This window comes from Nesoenas mayeri, assembly GCF_963082525.1.
Source record: "Nesoenas mayeri genome assembly, chromosome: 1".
NCBI lineage: Eukaryota > Metazoa > Chordata > Aves > Columbiformes > Columbidae > Nesoenas > Nesoenas mayeri.
Window position 1 is genome coordinate 141,021,429 of NC_137541.1, and position 16,704 is coordinate 141,038,132.

At 45.6% G+C, this 16,704-nt stretch overlaps 2 protein-coding genes across 2 annotated transcripts; one reads left to right on the forward strand and one right to left on the reverse strand.

The window, feature by feature from the left end:
• Nucleotides 1-2,016: 2,016 nt before the first annotated feature.
• Nucleotides 2,017-7,607, reverse strand: GTPBP8 (GTP binding protein 8). The gene is made up of 7 exons (XM_080361192.1): nt 7,309-7,607; nt 6,408-6,506; nt 5,769-5,899; nt 5,084-5,183; nt 4,546-4,664; nt 3,220-3,346; nt 2,017-2,580 (listed from the first exon to the last, which is right to left on the reverse strand). Exons 1-6 carry the CDS (start codon nt 7,600-7,602, stop codon nt 3,262-3,264), a joined length of 828 nt encoding a protein of 275 aa, XP_080217318.1. The 5' UTR covers nt 7,603-7,607; the 3' UTR covers nt 2,017-2,580; nt 3,220-3,261.
• A 2,558-nt stretch (nt 7,608-10,165) lies between these two features.
• Nucleotides 10,166-16,117, forward strand: LOC308050864 (cell surface glycoprotein CD200 receptor 1-B-like; the record flags this gene model as incomplete). The annotated part of the gene is made up of 6 exons (XM_080361077.1): nt 10,166-10,231; nt 12,762-12,843; nt 12,982-13,290; nt 14,060-14,305; nt 15,081-15,183; nt 16,027-16,117. The coding sequence occupies 6 exons, from the start codon at nt 10,166-10,168 to the stop codon at nt 16,115-16,117; spliced, it is 897 nt and encodes a 298-aa protein (XP_080217203.1).
• Nucleotides 16,118-16,704: the final 587 nt, after the last annotated feature.

Sequence of the window (16,704 nt, forward strand, 5' to 3'; positions counted from 1 at the left end):
AACTTATTCCCTCCTCCTCTCCCTCTTCTGTAAACGAGTTTTGTCTTGTTCCCAAAACACTTAAGCAGGAGAGTGATGTAAGAAGCTGTATGTGTCCCTGGGGTTGTTCCTGCTTGCACAGAAAAAAGCTACAGTTTCTCCATAAAATACAGTATCAAATTATAGCTGGGATAAGCAGGTATTAAAGTAATCTCAAGAATAAGTAGGATTAGCCAATGATACAGACTGGAAACATTAGCTGCTCCTAAAATTCTGTTGCCTCTCCTGCCAGTAACTTTCATAGTTGAGGTAGCAGTATCTTGCTTCTCATGGGCACCCACCCTACTTAATGCAAAATGAATTGCATGTTCTGCTTAGTACCCAAAGTCTGTTTCATACTGTACCAAAGAGCTGCTGCTACACCCTAGTTCTGAGCACATTATGAAAACAATGGTGAGGGCAAGGAGCAAGTCTTTTGAGAAGAGTGAAAGAAGGCAACACTGGAACAACCTTTGAAGTGATAGTAAACCTTAGTGCATGTTGCCTCTCTGTTTAAATGCCTCAGAGAGGCTAAATTTGAAATGTCTACCTGCTAAAAAAAACCCCCAACCTTGTGCTTTTTAAAATAAGTCAAGAAACATGTTTAGGTTACTTCATTAATATTAAATGGAATTATTGAGATAGAATGCATTTTAGTAGGGACCTGGACCAGAGACTATGTACCAGGGTTATGGAGACAGACTAGACCAGAGACAGTAGAGGAAGAAAAAGGAGAATGTACTGCTGAAAGACCAAAGAGGATGTACAAGGTGAAATCCTTTTCTGTAGAAGCTGGTACTCAACATCATTTCTGTAAATGACAGGTGCAGAAGAGGCAAAGGTTTACAAGGTAAAGCTGGGTGCCTGCAGTGTAGTGTATGCAATGCAAACAATTTAAGACACAAAACCATTTAAAATTCAAATAATCTCTATTGTTTCAGTGTGATGGCAGACCCACCATTGATTAATCAGTGGGGAAAAAGAAAGGGAGAGCTTTTGTGTCTGTGGCGTGAGAAGGTGCAGTTCATCACTCAGCAACACAGCATATTGCTGAACTACTTGTCAGGAAAGTCTGCTAGCATGTCAGACACCTGCTTACACAAAGGATGTTCCCATGAAAGCACTTAAATGTAAGTTTTAATGTTGAAGTGAAGGAGAGGATGTGACTTTATTTACCAGCTTACCTGTCACAAGAGTACTGATTCTTGCACGTAACAAACTGTGGTGTTCTCTCCTGCAGATGGCTCAGCAAAATGCAAAAAATTATTCCAGTATTCGAAGCACTTGTGAATGAAGAGCTTTTGACCAACACAACAGAAAACTGAGATGTGTCCAGAGGTAAAGCTGGTTCTTCAGCATAAGACTGTATCTACTGTTTCTAGTACAGCTGTGAGAAAACATATGACCTGGCTGCATATGGCTTCCACTAAGGACACCTCATGGCAACTATACACACCCACAATGATCATGAGGTCCAATTCAGACTCTGCTGCCATTTCAAAGCACTTTTTAATACAAATGGATTTACCAGACATACTTAAGGCACTTAAGTGGTTAATAAAAGACTTGCTATAGCACTAGTAAGGGGTTTTGTTCTGAAGACGGACGAAAACCAGAAGTGCACTTTTTTACATACACAAACTTATTTTCAGAGGCTCTTCAGTCAAGGCTGAGGTCTTGAAAATGACAGCCTTGACAAGATTGATGCTTCTGGAAGATCCTGGTTTTAAGATGCTAAGAAAAGATTATTCCTGAAGTGTTCACTTGCACCTGTTCCATCTGTCTAGATACTACTGCACTTCCCCCTAGGATCAAGCATCCCAGAGGCTGGCTTGCTCTGCAGCATTTTGGGATTAGAGGTACACTATTAAGAGAATTACAGGCTTGATCTCTGCTAAGATGTGGAAGCTAGAGATCCTCATCTTCCCCTTGCATTCCCTTGTGCCCCCCCACTCTTTATGCTGAAAACAGATCTCACCTCATGCCTAGTCTGAGAGTTACAAGAAATTCCACAATGGAACAAAACACTACAAATACCTCAGGATGGTTCACAAAAGACCTGCCTTTTCTTCAGGTTTAATACACTTGATGTAAATAAGTAACAACTGCATACCTGCATTTGGCAACACTAAGACACAAGGACTGAGTGCCAGTTTGACATAGGCACTTAATAGCTTTAGTTTCAACTCTCTTGCAACAACTACTGCTACTGATGGCAGTCCTTTTTTTTCCAATTCTGTGCCTTGTAACAAGCCAACTTCATTCAGGTGCTCTTATCTGCTGTGGGACACAGTTCTGCCAGCTGCTACAGCATCTCAAACAAGTACAGGACATCAGCTTATGCTTCAGCTGCCAGGGTAGAACAGATGCAGATAACAGGCAGTGTGTCTCATCTCTGGCAATTGATCTCAGTGCAGCTGCAGAACTCCACATTGGATTTAAAGCAGAAGGTAGAAGCGGCACTGACTGATGATAGGTGTCAGTCTTTCGTTCCACTCTGATTCAAGCCAACAGCGACGAAAAAGTAGACCCCATTAAAGATGTGTTCTTTTGTTCATCCACCTGGAACAGGGACAACTCAGTGTACGCAAACGAGGCGCGCTGTCACACTGCACCCATTGAACACACCATGCAGAGGAGTTACAAAAGTAAAATATACAAGAAGTCCTGAACACACTTTCACATATGAGGTTTTGGCTATTTCCACTCTAGATGCCCCTAGAGGAACAGGCAGGTTGCACAGGTGCTACTTTTTGGCCCCCACTACATAAGCTGAGAGAGGTAAACCTCTTTCAACTTGGCAAGTACAGCTTGCTTAATGTTATGGCTATAGCTTTTTCTTTTCTAAACTAAACACCTTTTTATTAATGAGATTACTAGACTAGTATCCTAAATACAGCAAAGCTTAGGCTCTAGCTTTTTGAACATTTAGCTGAAGGGAGAGGAAATGCTGTATTAAAACTTAGCTTCTCTTTGCCTTTTTCTCTTTAGCACAATCATATAGGTTTTATAGAACAGTTTTGTAATAACCTGGATTCATTTTTAGTGCAAACTTCCTGAACTGATGAATTAAACAAAAAGAACAAAAACTTAGCCTTACAAATATTTATTTATAAAAAAAAATTATATTATTTTATTAAAAAATAAATTCTAGTATCTCAGGTTATGTACAAGAAAAATCCAGACCTCTGGTTTTGGTACCTTTTGTTCTGGACGAGACAAGCAGATCAGGAGCCAGCCTTTTCAGCTGGCCTCTACAGTAGGCAGGTTTCCGGTAACATGGGCTACAAAGCACCTTAGCAAGTGAACCCCCGAAAACTCCACAGAACTGTGGAAACAAAGGCGCGGATGTTCAGTGCCAGATGCTGCTCTGTCTTGGAGTAATACAAACAAGCTCAGCCACTGACTGCATTAAATTACATTTCCCACAGTGCAGTACAACCTTGGTAGGAGTAAGCACTTCAGGTATGTAATCAAACAATGACATCGTCCTACTTTTAACACAACTCCAAAGAGAACAGCAAAGCCCACTTGCATGCAGCACAGGGACTGCGGCCCCACTCGGAGAAAGGCCAAAGGAGTAGTGTAGAGGGCAAGTGTAGAGTCCTGCATCTTGGCAGGAACAACCCCAGGTTCCAGTATAAGTTGGGGAATGACCTATTAGAGAGCAGCGTAGGGGAAAGGGGCCTGGGGGTCCTGGTGGACAGCAGGATGACCATGAGCCAGCACTGTGCTCTTGTGGCCAGGAAGGCCAATGGCATCCTGGGGTGTATTAAAAAGGGGGGGGTTAGTAGGTCGAGAGAGATTCTCCTTCCCCTCTACTCTGCCCTGGTGAGACCACATCTGGAATATTGTGTCCAGTTCTGGGCCCCTCAGTTCCAGAAGGACAGGGAACTGCTGGAGAGAGTCCAGCGCAGGGCAACAAAGATGATTAAGGGAGTGGAGCATCTCCCTTATGAGGAAAGGCTGAGGGAGCTGGGGCTCTTTAGCTTGGAGGAGACTGAGGGGTGACTTCATTAATGTTTACAGATATATAAAGGGTGAGTGCCATGAGGATGGAGCCAGGCTCTTCTCGATGACAGCCAATGGTAGGACAAGGGATAATGGGTAGAAACTGGAACACAGGAGGTTCCACTTAAATTTGAGAAGAAACTTCTTCTCAGTGAGGGTGACAGAGCACTGGAACAGGCTGCCCAGGGAGGTTGTGGAGTCTCCTTCTCTGGAGAGCTTCAAAACCCACCTGGACACATTCCTGTGTAACCTCATCTAGGTATTTCTGCTCCGGCAGGGGGATTGGACTAGATGGTCTTGCAAGATCCCTTCCGATCCCTAACATTCTGTGATTCTATGACGACCAGCCTTGAAGACTGAACTCCACTCACAGAGGAGGGGGAAGAAGGAAGCCCACCCTCCATGCTTGGGGCACAGAGAGGTGCCACCTCTAGAGCAGACAGACCTATTTCAGGTGGTTTGCTCTATTGAAACCATCACCTGAATGGAAAAGGCAGCAATGGAGAAGAGCTTTACCTGACCAGGAATAGCTGAGGAAAGCACCCCTGAGTTTTCTCCTTTATAAACTCTTGTATCTTCAGTACGTTGTTTAACAACAGTCCCCTGGAAGCTTTGTCAATTTTTGTTAACACCATCTGCATGGATCCAGAAAGGGAGGATTAAAAGAAGAAAAGAAAATTATTTTGCTGCTAGCCTGGAACATCTGTAAGTGTCCTGGACCACCTTGCAAGGCATGCTGAAAGCTCTAGATCATATCCAGGGGAAAAATGGTATAATACAGTTCACCAAAACACTTCTATAGCCTGCATAAGGAGCGAACCTTTTCAAGCTCCTCAAGCTGAGCACTGAAAAAAAAAAAGTCCATTTACTAATCAAGCAAAAAATCCCTTAAATCCCACTCATCCCTCAACACACTTTAGGCCTCTTTTATTAACATTAAAGGCTGAGGTAGGAGTTGCTACTTAGGATAGCTTGCATAAGCTCAGGTAGAGTGTATACACCTTTACAGATCATCTGTAGCTTATAAACAACACAAAAACAAAGCATTACCTACCACATAAGGAATCCCAAACTCTTCCAGCATCTCTACAGCAATATGATCTGTTTTCTGGAGTCCTAGTACACCATCAGCTAACAGAAAGGTCCTCTTCAAGCTGCCGGAAACACAAGCAACACTAATCACCACCATTATTTCATGCCTGCTTTGCTACTTCCAAATTCTTAAGAAAAAGTAACACAGGATCTGGGGATAGAAGAGCCAAGAAAAGCCATGCAGGGGAGCTGAGGGTCAGCATGGAGCAGCACCTCAATCTTTTCTGCTGTTTGGATCTGTCTAACCATGAATGAATCATGGAGTCATTTCAGTTGGAAGAGACCCTCAGGATCACCAAGTACAAACATAACCTAACCTAACTCTAGCACTAAACCATGTCCCTAAGAACCTGGTCTAAATGCCTTTTAAACACCTCTAGGGATGGTGACTCCAGCACTTCCCTGGGCAGCCTGTTCCAGTGCCTGACAACCCTTCCTGGGAAGAATTTGTTCCTAATATCCAATCTAAACCTCCCCTGGCACAACTTGAGCAACACCACACAGGTTCGCAGGGAAATTATGTCAGAACCAATCAATACTACCATTGCAGGTAGCTACCTCTCCCGCACTGTTTCACCTCATTACATGACACTGTATATAGGCATCTGGCTTTCACGACTCTGTGGAGGTACAGTTGAGTCTCTTACTTGCGCCGTTCTTGCAGATAGGCCTCCACCATCTCTACAAAGTCCCGTGGGGCGCGGTAGCCGTAGCCTGGCATATCCACCACAGTAAAGTACTTCCCTACTTTGAAGAAATTCATCTTCTTGGTGTGGCCCTGGGAAGAGAGTTTAAGTAAGATGAAGGAAGTGGTTTTAAAAAGTTGCTTTAAGCCATGGACTAGGAGATACCCTACAAAACATTTCTGCACCATACCCTCCCGCACCGTGAGAAGGCTGCCACAATGCTACTGTTGCTTTAAGTTGCCTAGTTTCCTATTCTTGTAGAAATCCTACATAGTTCTGCCATTAAAACAGACTAAAACTGGGTCTCTGTGCTTGGCTCTTCCCAAAGGGCTTTAGAGCAACATCTGCTCAGCTTGTATGGCTCTTCTATCAGGCAGACGTGCCAACCCTGGCTGAAGAGCTAAATTGGGCTCTTTCCACCTTGTCCTTTGCTAGAGCAAGGGCTGCGCCAGCCGTGAGCTGGTGGCCACTACGGCTGGCACGCTCTCCTGCCGCTTCACATGGCCCAAGAGCTCGTTTCCTCCTGCCTTTCTCAGCCCTGTCCTCTGGGCTGGCAAAAGCTTCTGACCACGAGGGAGGGAAGTTAAAAATGTCACTTACTGGAGTTTTTGACACTCTGACCTCCACTTCTGGAGACAGTGAAAACAAGGCCCGGATTAAAGACGATTTCCCCACATTGCTTCGGCCGATGAAGCACACCTGCAATAGGAGAGGCAGAGAGAGTATTTAGTATTTCTACACTTGTCCATCTCTCCTCATCCAACGTGTCTGGGCAGGTGATGCCCCCTCCAGCTGCAGTCAGTCCTGGCCATCTGTCAGCCTTTAGTGCCAATGTCTGGGGACGGCAATGTCATGTGCTGCTGTCCCGGGCACACCAAATTGCCGAGTTGTACAACGCATGGAGCAACAACAAATACAAGATTAAAAAAAAATTAAAATAAAATAAGGCAACAATAAATGCATCATGCACTGTGCAGCGCTCAGGTGTTAGCAATCAAGGACACATAACCACGGGCGTAGTTATATGCGGTGCTTTATTTCAGTGCTGGGAAACCAGGGGTTCGCACCCAAAGCTGCCTTCGCCGGTCAGTTTAAGTTACACGGTATTTATACAGTCCATTCACATACATATTCATATATTCATTAAGATACGTAACGGTTACTCAGTATTGATTACAACATCGATTGCAACATCTTGGAACTATTTTGATCATGTGCAGTGTCCTCACTCTATGCGTATTTAGGCTAAGATAAAGCTAGGTTGTTAAGAGTATACTCGAACACGATATGCTTGAACATCCTCTCAGGGACAGTTTACAAAACTGATTCATCCTTTCAGGAACGTTTTGTAAAACTGGTTCGGTTATTAACACAGGCAGCGCCGCCCCCCCGAGCTACACAAGCACACCCGCTCCTCCCCGGAGGCTCTGGCCGGTGGAAGCCGCGGTCGGGCACGGAGCGGGCGAGCGGCGGGGAGGCGCGGGGGCCGGGCTGACCTGACCTCGGGCAGGGCGGCCGGCGGGGCATGGTCCATGCGGACGGCGGAGCTCACATAGTCGATGGCGTGGCCGCGGCGGGACCTGAAGAGCGCCTCGGCGCGCTGCAAGGCGTCCAGGCCGGGCTGGAAGAGGCGGAACGGCGCCATGTCGGTGCCGGGAGCCAGGTAGCGCTCCAGCTTCTGCAGCGGGAACACGATGCCGGTGCGGCGGTTCCGCTCCAGACGCAGCACCTGGGACAGGGCGGCCAGCGGCGGCGGGGACCGTCCCGCCGCGCCCCCCGCCCGCGGCAGCAGCATCCCGGCGGCACAGCAGCCCCGGCCCGGCCCCGGAAAGCGGCGGACGCGGGGCGGAGCTGCGTCTCGTCAAGGTCCGGTGCTGCGTGGGAGGCGTTTGTGTTCATCGGACCCCGGGAGAGCAGCGGGTGTCTCCGAGCTGAGCCGATGAGGAGCGAGTCATTCAGACGCAGATAGAGACACACAGGCACGGGGTTCTTGTTAGCAGCGAGAGCAGAGCCAGGCTGAGGCTGAGGCCCTCTTTATTGACAGTTCTCAATTTATAGGTTTACAGATATGGGCCTGGACCAACAGGTTAGACAGGATGTTTTTTTCAAAAGATGTTATTCCAGACACACCACAGTCGTGACTGTTTTCAGCCACGTTCCCGTGCATATCTTGTGCATGGCGTTCTGACCCACTCATTCACACACCCAGGCCCAACAGTCACATATCGTACATATGTGGGCACTTTTCTAGCCTGAGATATCATTCTCACTGGCCCAGGCTATCACTCCTTACACTCATGAAAAACATACCTCTTTATAACCTTTCCCAAGGCCCTCTGGCTGGAACTGCACATCCTGCCATTCCCACACCAAGCCTCATCTCTTTATTTGTCGTTCTTGCTCATCTTGTGTTCTTTACAGACTTGAACCAAAGCCCGGAACATCGGTGAAGTGCGAAGAGCTCTGCAGGCTGACGTGTGGCCACGAAACAGAGCAAAGCAGCAACATCCTTCAGCACACTCAGTCTCTCCACTGCAATAGTTGGTTTTCCGAGAGCTGTTTGATGTTAGATCTTATATGCCATCAGGCTTGAGCATCCTGGGGAAAAATTGCCATTCCTGTGAGACAGGGACCCATTTATCTTCTGCAGTCACAGTCCCCTGTTTAAAGCTCAGTAAGTCTGGACAGCTTAATTATTACAAGGAATATATTTAAGATCAGGAAGGACCATTAGAAGATAGCACAGATTATACCATGCTTCACTTGTGTTCAGCACAGTTACAAAGCTATAGGGAGGGAACTTATATCCCCCCTCAGTCCAGAGGAAGGTCACAAAAGTGATCTGAGGACTGGAACATGTCTCCTATGAGAACAGGCTGAGAGAGTTGAGGCTGTTCAGCCTGGAGAAGAGAAGGGAGACTACTGTGGCCTTTCAGTGCTTAAAAGGAGCCTGTGAGAAAGATGGGGACAGACTTTTTAGCAGGGCCTGTTGTGATAGGACAAGGGGTAATGCTTTTAAACTAAAGGGGGGAGATTCAGGCTGGACGTGAGGAGGAAATTTTTTACAATGAAGGTGGTGAAACACTGTCCCAGGTTGCCCAGAGAGGTGGTAGATGCCCCATCCCTGGAGACATTCCAGGCCAGGCTGGACGGGGCTCTGAGCAACCTGATCTAGTTGAAGGTGCCCACTCTTCTATGATAAGAAAAGGCCAGCCAGCAGCCTACATGTTTCCCAGAGATGATACCTTCAGATCTTTTGTAATAAGACAAGATTCTACTGAAATGCACAAGCTTCTTCTCAAATTTATGATCAGTGAAAGCAGCTACTGGTGAGAGTAGATATAAACCTAGGTATAAACCTGGGGAAAAAAACATGCATTCTACCTTAGTCCTGTAATTAAGTTCTCTTAAAATCTGTTCTGTTTCACAGCAAGACAGAGCTCTAATGTGCATAGCTCAAGACAGACGACAATCACTGGCTCCTAGGTGCATTCTTTGAAGAGCTCTCCCAAATACATTTACAAATGACCGTTATTTGGTTCCAAACGAGTTTGAAACCTACAGAGCAGGTCTCTTTCCTGTCACTTCCAGTGGTGCAAATAAGCATAGGTAGAGACAGAGAGAAAACCAAAACAAAACAACAGGAAAAAACATTTCAATAATTACTGCAGGAACACTGTGTGGTTGGTTTGTTTGTTTTTGTCGGTTTGTTTTTTTTGGGGAGGAGAGGTGGCGCAATGCAGCAACCTAATTTAATTGAAACCTGTGGTGAATGTAGTAGCAGGAAATCCACACTGGCCAGTCATGATGCTCATAATCACTCCAGAAGGCAGATTTCCATGTTTCTATGCCAGCAACAGGCAAAACAGAGCAAGTGCACTTAGGTGTCTTTGCCTCAGCATCTCACACAGCTCACTGCTGCTGGCAGCAGACTTGCCTGCTTGAAATTACTCTACAGCAGTTACCTTTACCAAGTACATGTTCTCCAGCACGTTACTCCCAGAACAGATGGCCAAAGACAGGAGAATGGCTAGAAAAACTAAGGTAGCTAATGGGAAATTACACAAAGGAAACAGGACATCATGCAGTTGTTCGTGGTACTCCATGGCATCAAGTAAACCAGGGTGTCAAAACACAGAAATCTTCTGAGCTGAGGAGTAAACAATCTCACACTGAGGGACACTTAAAAGAAGCCCCAGGGCTGTGCCAGAGGCAGATGGAGAGTGACCACATCCAACAGCTCAGTTGTTGGATGAGCTGCCTGGGGCACAACAGCTGTGCTCTTGCCTCAGTGTTACCTTACTGTCTGGCTCCATCTCTAGTGTCAGACTGAGAGTCTGGGCTGCCAAAAATAAAAAATGCCCATCAACCCTTCCCTTGCCAAATTGCCCGTATACAACCTTTCCATTCTTCACAGTCATAAGGTAAGTTGCTGTGCTGTGGCCAGATTGTAATCCAAATACTCAAAAGCCAAAAGGCTAGCTAAAGAAATACAAACATAATTTTGAGACATCATCTTCACTGTCAGACAGCAAGCAGAATCTCTAGCAAAGAAAAAACCCAAACCCAGAAAAATCAGGCCTCACCCCAAAGATAACTGGACTAGGTTGCATCACATGCTGTAGGGAATTTTTCCTTCCCATTTGTCAGGAGTTTTCCTGTCTTAGTTTCTAAAATGACCCTAGGTCCTTCCATGCGCCTTGGTGCATTGCTCCCAATTAAATCCCAAGTGTTTAGGACCCTGGAAGCTTCTGATTTTAATGATTTGGACCATTACTTTTTGCTGCCTCTGCCATTTAGTGCTGAACCACACCACCCACAGATTTTACGTCTGAAACTGGTAGGTCTTGCACTGCAGCGGTCTAAACGTGATCTTTGCATCTTGGACCTGCCTCTAAACACGAGAAATCGTTTTTGCACTTAACCACCAAACCACACAGCACTCGGGCAGAAGCTGCATTGATCAAGGTGCACGTAGCTGTCTGAAATGGTTTGGCAAAGTGACTTTCTGAAAGTGTAACTGCAGCAAAAACAGCCAGCAGAGATGTAGATTTCATTTATTGTTGCTGTTGGCTTTTCTGAATATAAGAACTGTGAATACAGGTTGCCAAGCTTTCTTTTTGAACTTACCCAGCTTTTCCTTTGAGTCACTAACAGGTGCTACGCCCCTTCTCAGTTAAATGACACCCACTAATTGGGCGTGGGAGGGGAGACATGGTTGCCTGCGTGCCAGTGATTCCCTCCATTCATGGATGCCTTGCATCTATTTGACCACAGAACTGAAGCCTTTCCAGGCACATTTTAGCATAGCTGTGGAGATACACGAGTCTGCTGAGACAGAAGTTGTGCAGGGAGAGCTCTGTTCTTAGAACAGCCAAATAGTCACCAACTCATTTCAGCTTGGTGGCTTCAAAGTTTGGGGAGGCTAGCGTTTTTCTGACAAAATTAAATTCAGCGCGTTAATTTTCAGGGAGGTTCATCTTGTACCTAGGGAAGCTGTCTTTGCTGATGTAAGACAGCAGTCTTCATCATGTTGGAAGATGGACAGTAGCATCTTGGGGAAACATCTTTAAGGAACTTGTAAAAATTAAGGGACTCTTCTGGCTCTAAACAAAATCCCACAGCTCACCACTGAAATGACCTTCACTGCTCACTTGTGCCTGTGTACAGTACCAGAACAGCTGAAAAATAAACAAAACAATGGTGCAAAACCAGGCAATCCTGGCCTGTCTGTAGATGTATTTTTAATCAGAGAACATGAGCTGCAGTATAGATGTACAATGTACCCACTTACCTTCCCTCCTTGCAAGGGAGAAGTGATTGTCAGTGCCTTTTAGAGAAAAGGTCTCAGGCTGTTAGGTTTGTGGGGAAGAAGAGGAATTTAAGAGATTTTTCGGAATATGCTGAGCGTCCTTTAAGTGGTAAGCTAAGAATATCCTTCCCCCAATTCCCAATAAGAACCAGACATAAAAAATCACACTGCCTAGACTTTGTGCAAGTTCTCCTATAGAGTTTGCCTTTCCACAGTGACACTATACAGAAGGCCAATGGTCAGAAAACAAATACCAATACAATTTCCTCTTCGTTGACCGATTGTCAGTACAGGAAACTTCGTGCTAGGATGAAGAACCATCTCTTCGTAGCTGCACTGCGGGGCCCTGAGGAGCACGGGATGAGCATTGACTCTGGCTGCTGAGGATCCCTGCAGGGGCTGACGGGGAGCTCACAACCAGCTTGATAGTGCAAGAAACCCACATCACCCACAAACGCAAGAGCTGCTTTGAAAGCTGTCAGGAAGACAATGCACACAATTGTTCTGCTTAGCATCATCGCAGTCTCAGGAGTTACAGGTACTTCTGATGGTACTTGGGTACCAACTCTCTGCTCAGGGCAGAGGAGGAAATGGCAATGTATCAGAGTTATGTTTACTCAGTTCTTTGGGAAAGAAAGTATCCTGGGGGAGGGATCTTCACAAATTGCTGAAGGGACTTTTTTGATAGAAAAATCAATAACCTGCAAATCAAAACATTTCTAGCTGCAACTAGATCTTTTCAGTTGTCAACCAGTAAGATGTTGAACTTGAGCTTTTCAATGATTTGATGAAAACTGGAAATGATTTTCTTGCAGTATAATATTGCTAATGATATTTAATAGATTTATTAAAAACATTTGATTGGAGTTTTCTGATCAGTCTGAGCACCCTATTGAGCTTCACTTTTAGATATCAGTGAGTTGTCCTGACGAGGTATACTGGGATTTTACAAAACCAGGTTTGGATGAAAATTTTAATAAGACTTAACAGAAAGATTCTTTCCCATTTCCAAACTCAATGAAATGCTTAGAAAAGCTAATTTCAAAAATGTGGGATCTGAGAATGCGGCTATAGCCCTTCTCCTCCCTACCCTACATCAATTATGCAAATTCTTATTTGTTTTTCTTGTTTGTTTTTGTTAGGACAGCGGGAAATTTGTTGATAATATGAAGAGGACAGGCTGTGACAGGCCACTGACTCCATTAAGTACAGCTCTAATACAAGGTGACAGACAATTTACAGATCAGCATAGGCAGGGCAACGCAGACATTTCTTGGTGAAGCACAGACCAGAACTCCGAGGCTGTGAGTGACATCCCTGGGCACTTTCTCACATGTCCTTCTCTCTTTTTCTTGCCTTCAGGTAACAACAGAGTGTCAGCGACAGTAGGTAACAGCTCTGTGCTCGTCTGCTCTCTCAAATCAAATATAATCCTAGTAATATGGAAAATAAGTCCCAAGACTGGAGGCTCCTGCGCTTTAGGATACAGGGCTGATCAGAACAAGACAGACAGAACAAACTGCAGTGACAGCGTGAACTGGAAATTCAGACCAGATCAGGATCCTGCCCTGGAGATACGGCAAGTGGGAATAGTCCATGAGGGAAATTACACCTGCGAAGTAGTAGCAACAGAAGGGAATTTCCACAAAACGTACCACCTGACCGTGCTGGGTAAGGGGCGCCTTCCTCATTTTACAGTTCTCCAAAGGACCATGTCTGGACCTGGACATACAAAGCTCCTGTCCCCATACACTGGGGGAAGCATGCAGTAACAAGAGGAGCTTTCTTGCTGGGATAAACTGTCATGCGTTTCATTGATGCTAGCTCTGTGTCTCCCTCCCCCTTATTTCCCAAAACTCTTCTCCCTTCTCCTACCCTCTTTTCCACCGCCTAGTCAGAAATGACAGGTGTGAAGCAATTTCCAATATGCTAATAAAGGATTCTGCATACGCATCCCGTTTTCCTGTACAATCAGTCAATAATACACTAAGAGAATGAAAGCATGTGAAAGTAACACTTTCAAGTGCTGAGATACTTTATCAAACACAGGCTGTCCTTATCCAGACAGTAAGAATGGACCCATTTCCTCTTATGCTGGCATTCAAATACATTTTAAAGCACGTGTACAATGACTGCTTAGGACAAAAGTCCAGTTCAGCCCTGCATTTGGGATAATTCCCTACCACAATGTCTAGGGGTACCTCCTTTACTGGTATATGGCCGTGGTAACCCACCTGAATGGGGAAGAGTTGTCCAAAAGGAAAAAAAAGAGGCACACTCTTTGTCTTTTGCAGCTTTGGCCCATGTCGCTGTAACAGGATGCTGTCTCCCACTTTACCCTCTTGTTTTCACTGTGTTAATTCTAGGTGGAGAACAAGAACATTCTATCCCATCTGTGGCAAACTAACTCCATGTATCTCCTCTTCCTGTCACTTTGCAGTGCCCCCCAGGCTGACCCTGCACTGTGATGACCACGGAAACCCCGTATGCGAGGCAGAGGCAGGGAAGCCGCCTGCTCAGATCTCGTGGGACCTAGAGAGCAACTCCACCCGCAGGGAAGAAGTCCACGATGACGGGACAGTGACTGTTGTCAGCACGTTCACAGCGCACAATGTAACTAATACGATCTGCATTGTGTCCCACCCGGCTGGGAACCAGAGCAAGTCCATAGCCTGTCATCCCTCAAGTAAGCTTCCATTTGTGCATTCAAAACCCTGCTTAGCCCTCTGTTCATGCACTAAGAAAAACATCAGTGGCAATGGCAGGAATGCAGGAGGAATTGTGCAGCTGGGCTCAAGTTTCCAGTGAGAAGTTTGTCAGGAGAGGGAAGGATGAACAAAAATGCTCTCAGAACTGTAAAGTTCTAGGAAAGGAGGTGGATGTAGTGGTCTTACCTTCCACAGATAGGGCTAAACGAAAGGTCATGACACACAAAGATGTCAATGGTGTTGTCACCCAGATTTGTGTATTATAATCCACTCATGCCGTTGTGCCTTGCTAATTGTTGGGTTACATGTAGATTGTGACAGGAAGATTGAAAGCCAAATTACAGCTTCCAAAGACTGGCTAGTGGGTGAAGGCTTTAGGTGGTGAAGTTGAAGACATCAGTGGTAAGTTTGGTACAATCATATACACCTCACTGAAGTAGTTGGTTGGAAGAGAATCAGAGCTGAAATTTGCTGGGATGCACTTGCAAGTCCTGCAGCTGGACTATGACAAGTGGTGCGGAGGAGCATCTAATTAGTGCCCATACTGCAAAAGGCACAGCTCTTCCATCCAGGGCAAGGGGGGTCATTGTTTATTCCCAGTTCTGTGCCTGATGCTATATTCCAGCTACCTTAGTTCATACTCCAAAGTACAGCATGAAGAGAATATTGTCTAGAAGGTGCCATCCTGACAGAGGCACAGGGTAAACAAGCAGTCTGTGTGATGTACCTAAAAGAGCAACTGTTTCCCTTTAGAAAGCGGTACATGGGTTCTTCACTGTGTCATCAGCCTTGCCAGTGTCCTGAGCCTCCTCTTCCTGCTTGCAGTTTTTCACCTCTACACCTTCTGTGATAGAAGGTATGTATGGGACATGATACACACAAACCCCGTTGGCCAGTCCTGGGGAAGTTTAAAAGGGCTTCTGGTACTGTTTCATGTCATGGGCAGTCACCACAGGCCATCACAAACACACCAGTTCAGCACATGTTCATGAAGGTTTGTCTGAGATCTGTAAGACCACAGCTGGGGCAGAGGGGGAGGGAGTCCATATATGTGTGTTAGGGACCTTCTTCCTGCTGCCATACCATTTTCACAAGCAAAAATACAAAGGCAATGGTCAGTTTTTCCACTCGATTGAGGGGTCTGAACAGAGATCACCAGGCTATGAAGATTAAAGAGGCAGCCTAACGTCTTTCTGACCTTGGAGCCAGACCTTTGGTCCTTTTTGTCCTACTCAAAGGAAGCCAGGGATGGCAGGACAAATGTAGGCATGCAGGTCTGCTGTTGTAGCTGCTCAGGAGTTCTGGCAGCAGTCTCACAGCTTGGCTGATGACTCTATCTGAGCTATCTTCTCTGTCACAAGGTGAAATTGCTGCCCAGAGTTCCAGTACCAACACCGCAAAGGCAGAACTAATGACTGTGTTAAGTCACAGTATCACAGTATGTTTGGGATTGGAAGGGACCAAGTCACTTGAGCTCCACTGCTTTGCCAGGGTTCTTGGCAGGCTGAGTTTGGTGCTGGCTGGAGCATGGCCAGCTCTGGTCATGCTCATGTGAAGTTGCAGACACAAAGCCGTATGTTCTTTTGTCTCTCCACAAAATAAAAGGAAAGAATTCTGTTCTTACATTTCTAGAGCCCAAAATGGTCTCCTCAAAACAGCCTCATCCTCACACTTACAATATTGGTATCTTGTTTCCTAGGACAATGAGAAACCAGTACAAACCAAGGCAGGTTCCACCTGCAAAGTTCTCTGGGCCTATTTCCAACTCAGCACCTGAGCAGAGGAACTAAGAGGACCTCCCACTACGCCTTGGTCAGCAATGTGACATGCAGCAGGGACTCACCACTACCAAAGGGTTGAGGAGAAAGAAGCAAACATCTGCAATGCAGCGAGTGTAACTGTGCAGAAACACAGCATACAGGGCAGACCCTACCTGATCCTTGTCAGCTCTGCCTTCCATCATCTCTCTAGTGCGACTATAGATGCCATTATCACTCACGCAAGTGTCAATATTTTTTTATAAAACCAAATCTCACATATGCAATAGGAAAATAATTAATGTTGTGTAAAACAAGGTCACTGCATTTAAAATACATTGTATCCTAATGTTTAAGTAACATGTCTTATAGGGTAAAATAAATCAGAATAAATTTTCTTGCGTACTACTGAGTAGCAGCCTTCCCAGGATGATCTCACAGGACTGGGGTGGAATTTGAGCAACTCTCATTTTCACTAGAAGAATTTTGAAGTGTTCCACCAACAGCTACAAAAAAAGGGAGAGAGAAAATGTTTGAGCTTGAGTAGTTCTTGCTACATGAAGCATAGAAATTATTACAGTCCTGAGATCTAAGTCTCACACTGGTTTACCTCTTTGCAT

Excerpts from the sequence above, each read along its gene's own strand:
- GTPBP8 (XM_080361192.1), bottom strand. The coding sequence starts at position 7,602 with ATGCTGCTGCCGCGGGCGGGGGGCGCGGCGGGACGGTCCCCGCCGCCG. Across the intron at positions 5,184-5,768 it reads TATCTGCAAGAACGGCGCAA|CTTGAAGAGGACCTTTCTGT; the intron begins GTAAGAGACTCA and ends TGTTTCCGGCAG. Across the intron at positions 3,347-4,545 it reads CCTCAGCTATTCCTGGTCAG|TTCTGTGGAGTTTTCGGGGG; the intron begins GTAAAGCTCTTC and ends TTGTTTCCACAG.